Here is a 9,372-nt window from a genome sequence, read left to right on the forward strand (position 1 = left end):
GCGTGCACGGAAACCCTCCTGAGATGTTATTATTAGTTTGTTAATCATTTGTATTCCCAGGTTTTCAAATCTGATCCTTTATACGGGTTATTTTGATTTTACGCCTCGACACGACACATGCACTTTAATATATTCATTACTGTACTGGTTTGTGTTGTTGCTGTGTCGCCGGCAAGTAAAAGAAAAGGTTATTCCTAGATGGTCCTCATTTTACAATGCGTATTGGGTCCATTTGTGTCACTGTCACGCGTGGATTAGGAGGTTCTTCGTCGATCACGAAGCTTCGTGGGATTTATGGATTTAAGAGAAGGTAAAGTACCCTCGCGCACTCCACACCATGAGTGAACTAATTTTACGCACAAGTGCCCACCTAGACAGACGTGACAGTTAGAATAGACACGAAATGCATGTTTCGTGAATGGTCCTTTTGAATTGAGCGAACACTCTTTCATCGGGATATCCAAGAGTTCCCGCGATGTCCTCTGTGCGTCATCCACGCCTGATTAGATAGGTCGTCTGACGTCGCCGTGAGCCATTCGCTCAAAACTAAATAAAGCCTCGCAACGGTTTCCCTTGGGAAACGATAGTTTTCGAAGCGAGGGTCGGGCACCAGTGAAGAAACCCAATTTTTTGCGGCTCACCTACATGGAGGAACAAGTCACCAACCTCGTGCGTAAATTCACATTTGAGCAAGTCCCACATTGTAATCCGCCGCACACGTGAGTGACAAATCGCTTCATATTTTTCGCCCGGCCACACGCCGAACCAGATCGCGACAAAGTGACCAGGCTGCCTCTTTCAAGGACGATGCACGCACGCGTCTGAATGAACGTCTCTGGTGGTGTTCGTCACCCCTCTTATCACCCCACGCAGACTGTTCCACGTGTTGTGTATCCCGCCGGTTGACAAAGGCGCCCCAAGTTGTCCGACACATCGGCCGGGGATTCTGTCCGGTCCCACAAATGTCGAAGAAACGGAAAAGTCTTGACGATCTGGGATTCGAGGAGTCTCCCCTGGAAGGATGCAGTGACCAAGGTAAGGAAGACAATTTCTCCATGCAAGCATTGTTCACTCATATTAGAGGAGTGAACCCGACCATTTAATCATCCCTTTTGCTATTTTTTAATCTCAATCTTGTGTGCTGCTGTGGATTATTTTCGATAATCTCTTATCTGCCAAGTCACATTTGATGTGTCTTTATGTTCGGAGTATTGGAGACTTGAACAGTGTGTGGATGCATAAACACAAACATACTGTACACGCGTGTGGTGGAGAAGTGGTGAGAAGGAAGTTTGTTAGTGTACTTAAGTTGGTTTTTCAACAATCTATACATTACTTAATTTTTTTTATTTTTAGGGGGCCCAGTTTTACGCCCTACATTTGAAACATGCAAAAAAAACCTGCACATACTCCTTATAGACATGAATACCTATGAAATGAAGAGAACATGTGTTTTCGGCGATCCAGTATAACCTGTTTTGACCTTCGACGTTTGATAAACTTATTTCACAAATATTTCGCCACGTTCAAATCTTTAAATCTCGACAAATAGTTTCCCAGTTCACTTGTTTGACTGCTGGGTGCAAGAAGCTCCCCGCTTGACAATAACCTCCATTCTCCATGTTTGTGCCCTGGAGGCATGTAATTTCCTCACAATACTAGCACACAATGCTGAATGGGGAGGGGACCTCAGATTGGCTCCCCAACACTTGATGTCACGAGTCATCTCTGTACAGGCCAGACAGAAATTTTACATCAGTGCGTGTGCAACTCATCCAGTTGTGTCAAATTGCACAATGCAAAACAACCAACTGGAGGATGTTGATGGAGTATTTTAGTATTATTCTCTCTCTCTCTCTCTCTCTCTCTCTCTCTCTCTCTCTCTCTCTCTCTCTCTCACACACACACACACACACACACACACACACACACACACACACACACTAGAACTGTATCAAATTAATTGGATCAACATCACACCAATACAAAGATGTCACCCAGTTGAAAACCACTCCTGTTGTGCCTTATATTTGTCATCTATTACTGGTTAGCATTCTACTCCCTGGTTCATGGAGGACGACAAAAGACATGATGGACATGCATATGGCGGCGTTTTTTATTCTGAAAAACCTGGAAATTTGACTCTCTCTCTCTCTCTCTCTCTCTCACACACACACACACACACACACACACACACACACACACACACACACACTAGAACTGTATCAAATTAATTGGATCAACATCACACCAATACAAAGATGTCACCCAGTTGAAAACCACTCCTGTTGTGCCTTATATTTGTCATCTATTACTGGTTAGCATTCTACTCCCTGGTTCATGGAGGACGACAAAAGACATGATGGACATGCATATGGCGGCGTTTTTTATTCTGAAAAACCTGGAAATTTGACGGATTAGCTCGTGACCGAAACCACAAAATTAACTCTGCAACTTTAATCAGGATACTTCTCAAAATGTCATTAATTATTCCTCAGTCATCGCTCCACAAACGGTGCTATAGAGCTTGTTTACTGTCTGTAGAAACTGCACGATACTTGCCTCACAATGGCATGCCAGAAAATACTGTATGTTTATTATCGTGGTTGTGCACATCTACCCTGCAAACCATTTTTAATAATTTCCCCAAGATGCATTCATTGGGGCAGTTTGTGGATTCAGCATTTACCTAATGTTGTGGCCGTTAATTGTACAATACATTTCGGGATTCAACCTGTTCTGCTCTGTTTCATTTGCGTTCCGAGTTTTGGATCTTTCTGGGCCCACACCCAAGTGAGAGTTTCCTCTGGCTAACACAGAAGGAGAATACGGGCACTTCCTTGCCATGACTGTGCCTGACATCTGTGACCACTCAGGGGGTGCACGCCTACTCAAGATGTTACTATTTTGCATTTCACGGTGATGACATTTAGATACGGTAGAAATGAGGGCTTCCCACACATTGGCTGCAACGGTACTTTGTTGTCTGGTTTATTACATCTTCCATTTTGATTTATGGACAAAGACACAAACGACATTGTCATTTATCAACATCATCATTCCACATTGACCCCTGCGGCCCATACGGCTGCTTATCAATGATTATCAGCGAGGCAAGTCAATGTTGCCTGAGGAGAACACATGTACTTTTGAAACGCAACTCCCTTAGCTTTAGTACCTCAATTATCTGGAATTGGATGCACTGTGACTTTTGGTAGAATAGTTGTATTGTTGCTTTGCATCGCAACTCAAAAGACAGCACGTGGAATTGCGCATCAGAATCAAACCATGACAAATCAGGAGAAGAAAGTCTCAAGTGTCAAACGTTAATGTTCGACTAGTTGAGTAAGCGGCATCGCCGGGCATACAAGACCAAGAATCCTTGTGGATAGAGCATGCGCAGAACCCAAACGTCCCTTTCAATGGAAATATACAGATCGTGCTCATATGACCAAATATTTGGGTTAGAAAAGGGGTAACCCAGTTCTTATTCAGGTTTTTACAGACACTCTTATGAGCATATACTTGTCCAGATGAATATTGGCAGTTGAATCAGTTATTATGCGATCGAAATTAGCATGAGTGTGCTAAACATGTGAACATGGCTGACTGACTGCTTTATTTTTGAACATGTGTGAAAAGGATTAAAAAGGGAACTAAAAAAGAACGACAAAACAAGACTGAAGTGAAATAAGAATTCGGACATATAATCATACTGTGTTTGAAAAAGATGAGGAATAAGTAAAAACCTATTTACCACAAACTAAGCAAACATTATATATGTGTGTGTATGTATGTGTGTGTGTGTGTGTGTATACACACACACACACACACACACACACACACACACACACACACACACACACACACGTCTCTGTGTGCCCTGCGATTGGCTGGCAACTGGTTCAGGGTGTCCCCCGCTTATTGCCCAAAGACAGCTGGGATAGACTCTAGCACGCCCCGCGACCTTTGTGAGGATAAGCAGCTCAGAAAATGGATGGATGGATGGATGGATGGATGGATGCATTCTTTAGCTGAATGAATGCTCCAACAGCCAACATTTGTTTTTATTTGTTGCAAATCTGGTTTCTTGTATCAGTTCAGTTTGTGCTGTTGATCGCTTGCTTCTAGATCCATATTGATTATTGGTAAGTAATTTATATTTCTCCACATGAAATCATCAAACCTGATAATCACTGTTTTTCAGATTTTTTGAGAACTGCAGGAAAAGAGAAAGAGGTCTGAATTCTTTTATTTTTATATTTCTGTTGATCATTATTATTAGGATTATTACTATTGTCATTATTATTTGCCTCCAATTTTAAACAGAGGAAATACTTAAGCCACGTTGACTGACGGGAGTGATATGTTAAAGATGCATGTCATAAACATATGTGTAGTGGTAATGTGTGTTGGTATGGACTCATGCAGTTTCCGCTTTGCATGTTCAGTTTGAGACTGCCGACTTGGTCTCACTTGCAGATCACTGTTGAGCTCTTGGATTACAGAGAGATTGGCTTCATTGTGTCATACCTGTTACATTTAATGAAAGCTGGCCTTTCATAACCTCAAATCTATATAAAACGCCTTCATCACGATGCCTAAACTAGATCAAAAACAGACACTAGGTGGGGCTAGAGTGTAAAAAATGAGTCACAGGAGAGATGATGCAGTCGTTCTCTGAGTACGGTCGTATTTTATTGTCATTTATCATTTAGGGAGATTTAAGGAGTGAGTCCCACTCCTGAAAGACGCCACAAAACGAGATCATAGAGATTAAATGTACTCGAAAAAAATAATCAATTTCTCTTTGAAAGAGTGTAAGTATTTTACTACACCATGGTCCATGATTTACACTTTTAAAATAGCAGTCTTGATGTCAACAAAATGAATTAAACTATCTTGAAATGTTGCCAGCATGTGTCTTCAATTGTACTCTATCTATCTATCTATCTATCTATCTATCTATCTATCTATCTAACTGATTCTCTGTCCGTGTGTGTGTGTGTGTGTGTGTGTGTGTGTGTGTGTGTGTGTGTGTGTGTGTGTGTGTATATATATATATATATATATATTCCTTTTTATGATATATTTACAGGGTATCTACATATCGATCTATGTATGCACGCAAATGGAATTTCTCCATTGTGGGACAAATAAAGGTTTTCTTATCTTATCTTGTTATCTTAATTAGCGAGCAACCAGTTCAGGGTGTACCCCCACCTATTGCCCAAAGACAGCTGGCATAGGCTCCAGCATGCCCGCAACCCTTGTGAGGGTAAGCAGGTTAGAAAATCGATGGATGGTTGGATATACATATGTTTAGTTTGGGAATAAAGAACACACATGCTTTTCATTGGACAAATGATATGGCATGAGTAAGGTCCATGGCGAGTGTGCGTGTGTCTGTGTCCACGTGTTATCGGTAAACAAGAAAAGCTGATGTCTGGCTGCTCATCTTATTTGGCAGACACACTGACAAGCCTGGACGTCAGTGCCCATATTTCTCACCTATGATTCATACTCACTTTATTTGGCTTGCAATGAGGGCTGCTGCAGGCAGCCGAGTTCGACTCATCTCATCAACCACTCCCTCAGTTCTTGGCACTTGACATCCTGAAGGTCTCCCTATCTTTAGTCTTCAAGGCCAGCGATGAAGTTTTATCTACATGTTGAGATTGGTGCTCCTTTGCAGCTTCTTTCTTTTCTGTGCTTTACGTCACTCTCTGGGATTTTTCCACAGGACAACAAAAACATTTAGTAGCCTGCAATGTCTCGACAGATTTGAGTTCATGTTTGAATGTTTTTCATAGGCGACTCAATCTTTTTAAGTCAAAGTTTGCTTGCAGCTCGAAATTTGTCACAAAGTACACTGTTGTCCACAAGCAGGGCGTTGGACATTTGGATCAGAAACACATTTTCAATTATACTAATCTTCTGCACGCTCACAATTTTATGTTGTAAGACAGAATTATTCACTGGGGGATGCAAAAACAAAATGTGCACTATAATAACACTGTTATACAGGCTGCTAATATTTAACATGTATTAGTAATGCTATTTTCCTAGAGATACAGTTTTCTAGACCCATTTGAAAATTCTACCAAAAATCTTGCTCAACAGAACATTAACAAATTATAAAATAGCTGTTCAAAATAGCGAGGAGTCAAGACAAATTGTCGATGCCAAATTTTTCATAGAAACAGAAAGTGATTTGAGTCAAATCAGAATGAGCAGGTATGGAAAAAAAAAAGAAAAAAACCCTCCATCAAGCAGCTGATCATAATGGCAATAAATATCTAAATAATGTATGACCAGTTTGGGGGGGGGGGGGCGATGGTCTCACTGCATCAATCTTACAGTATTTTGTATTCTTATTCCAGCGATGCATTAAAGTCTACGATCAATAGGATTAAAGGTAACTTTTGTCTTGGTGTGTCCATGTGAGTCACACAATCACACAATCAGTTGACATACATACAAGATGTCTATGTGTGACCCAAACCCTTGACATCGCATCTCTATTGTGGGGTCATTTCTCTAAATTTGGATGGTTGTACAATAAAAATGATGGGACGAGCTCCTTTCCAACCCCATTAGACAGCTCGCGCATGCACGTGTGTGTGTGTGTGTGTGTGGGTGTGTGTGTGTGTGTGTGTGTGTGTGTGTGTGTGTGGTTAGTGGTTTGAAGGGAGGCTACCATGTCTCCCGTGTTTGCGTCATCACGTTTAAAAAAAAAAAAAAAGAACTCAAAAGGTAGTTCATCCCACAGGCCACTTGAAGTTAAATTATGCTAGCAGCACAAATCTACACTTATATAAATGAGCGCTTGTGCCAACCCATTTGTGTGTGATTTTTTTTTTTTAAAGACACACATGCACACACACACACACCTTATCTTGCAATTTTTATGAGATTGGACCGTGCAGCGTTTGCCGTGTTCTAGTGACGTCAGCGAAGCAAATGAACACTTGTGAAACACATGCTCGTCCTCATCGTCGTCTTCCACTCCAATTACACATGCAAAAATCTAGGTCACAATTGAGCGGCAATAGAAATAGGCAGGATTGTATTTAGTCGGAGACGCATGCAGCGTGCATGTGTATATGAAATAAATTTTAGGCTTTAGTCTACAATCAGCATGAGTGATAGCCATTTTGACTATTATTTCCTGGATTTTAATATTTCATCACTTTTTTACTGGGGATGTCCCTCTGAATGCTCTGAACTCCTGTTTCCGTACAAGTATTGCATGGAGTACCTTAATGTTGTCCGAAAGATGCCATGATGTCGCTCAAGATCAAATGTCAATAGCTCATGTCATGCTGGTCATCGAGACTGCACAATTCCACACAACTAATCCAATTATGAACAAACAACGGAACGATAGTTTAGCATTAAACCCAGTTAGCATATTGAAGTAGTACAGATACGTACAATAATTACGTACTGACGTAAGAAAAGAAGGATTTGTCATAATTTCATTAGTTTACTATAAGTGGTTGCAGGCGCATAGTACATTTGGAGTGTATATAAAGTTTCCAAGTTAAATTGCTTCCCTTTCGTCTAACAGTCTTAATAGAGCATATTGCATCATCATCATCATCATCATGGAAAGTATATGACTGCACATCTACATTTAAGGCCCCCAGCTTGTTTTTCACCAGCTACATCATTCATGCATTCAATCCAATAAATGAGATCAGATCGAAAATTCTCTTTGCTACCATATTAAGGGAAGTGCTCCTTGCCAAAACACCTTAAATCCATTTTGAAAATTCAAAGAAAACTGTTGACCCAGACCTGCAAATTTTACGATCATTATTTCATCCCGTTGAAACAATTAATCGGTTCAGTCAAAATCTGTTCAATAAACGATTAATAATTTCTATGCAGCAGTGGTTCTCAAACCAGCGAGCTGTAAATTGAGGGTTGGCGAAATAGCTTATAATGATGTAACTTTCATACCGACCAGCAAACCAGCCCACAAATGAAGCAAACATACGAAACCAATTACTCCTCCCTGCATGAGTGAAACATTTCTAGCATGCTTTTTTCTCATGAACAGCTGTACAGGTGAGGCAATGTGGCCTTAGCAAAAAATTAGCAGCTGAAAAGCACATATCTCAGGTCAAAAGTTTCCAACATGGCAATATCCATTCAGCCATCCATTTTCTAATCCGGTTATCCTCACGACAGTTGCGGCCCTGCTGGAGCCTACCCCAGCTGTCAGGTGGGGGACACCCTGAACTGGTTGCCAGCCAATTGCAGGGCACACCTAGACAAAAAAAACATTCGCGCTCACACTCTTATGTACGGTTTAGAGTCTTCCATTAACCTGACATGCATGTTGTTGCAATGTGGTAGGAAACCGGAATACCCGGAGGAAACCCACACGGGCACAGGGAGAACATGCTCACTACATATCAATATATCACTGCTTTTACAACACGTTAATGGGCACTGTGTCTTTGGGAATGTTCATTGCGGTGGACGCTGTGACACCTTCCATTGGGCTGCTTTCTTGTCATCTGGAAGGCAATGTAAATATTATTCAGGTTATGCCTGTTTTTTTAATTGAACTCACTTTTTGAAAAATAGCCGCTAAAGGGTTGGAAAATTCACTAAATATAGTGACCAAATAATTATGTTTGCAACACCGACTGTGAGTTTGTAGCCCCTCTCTGTTCGCAGCTATGGTGAGTGGGAGCCGTAAATATTGAATTTCAACATTGAATTATCAATTGAATTTGAAACTGCTGGCACCCTTTTGTGGGAGCTCTACAAAACACAAAAAAAGGCCACACACATCTGCGGTGTTCATTGTTTGCTCCTTGATGTCTCACCAAACCTGCTGAAGCCTTTGTATGACATGGCGCATACTTTGACGGTCTTGTTTCCCCTAAAATTTTGACTAAATTGTATGACAAGCACAATTCACATTTGGACCTTCCAATATACCCACATCATATAATGATAATAATATGAAAATACATATTGGAGAAATCCTCTCTAGTGGAATAAAATACATGGGGCAGAGGTAATTTAAAGGTCATTAAAAAGTGTAGAGAGAGAGTGTGTGTGTGTGTGTGTGTGTGTGTGTGTGTGTGTGTGTGTGTGTGTGTGTGTGTGTGTGTGTGTGAGTGAGTGCGTGTGTGTGTGTGTGTGTGTGTGTGAGTGCGTGTGTGTGTGTGTCTAATACACACAAACTCTGTTCTACATTGAGACGGGCATAATTAGTGCCAGCTCTGTGACGTAGCCGATGTGAGGCCCAAATGGCTGCTGTGAGTGGCGGCAGCAGCATCTCCTGCTCGAGCCTGCCTGCCTCCGTCTCTGACTTCATTTCCTCTCGCTCTGACGCAGATAGCCCCC

At 41.3% G+C, this 9,372-nt stretch overlaps 1 protein-coding gene across 4 annotated transcripts in view; it reads left to right on the forward strand.

The window, feature by feature from the left end:
- The window catches only part of pde10a (phosphodiesterase 10A), a 52,403-nt gene continuing 43,031 nt past the window's right edge, over positions 1 to 9,372 (forward strand). Inside the window, exons 1-2 of one of the 4 annotated variants that reach the window (XM_019870353.1) lie at positions 1 to 310; positions 874 to 1,035. In XM_019870353.1, the coding sequence (XP_019725912.1) occupies positions 295 to 310; positions 874 to 1,035 (178 nt within the window). In that variant the 5' untranslated portion in view covers positions 1 to 294. Of the gene's footprint in view, positions 311 to 597; positions 670 to 769; positions 1,036 to 9,372 lie in introns of those variants that run through there. The other 3 variants (XM_019870350.1, XM_019870351.1, XM_019870354.1) reach the window with 3 other exon arrangements.

This window comes from Hippocampus comes, unplaced genomic scaffold (genome assembly GCF_001891065.2).
Source record: "Hippocampus comes isolate QL1 unplaced genomic scaffold, H_comes_QL1_v1.1 scaffold76, whole genome shotgun sequence".
NCBI classification, from domain to species: domain Eukaryota; kingdom Metazoa; phylum Chordata; class Actinopteri; order Syngnathiformes; family Syngnathidae; genus Hippocampus; species Hippocampus comes.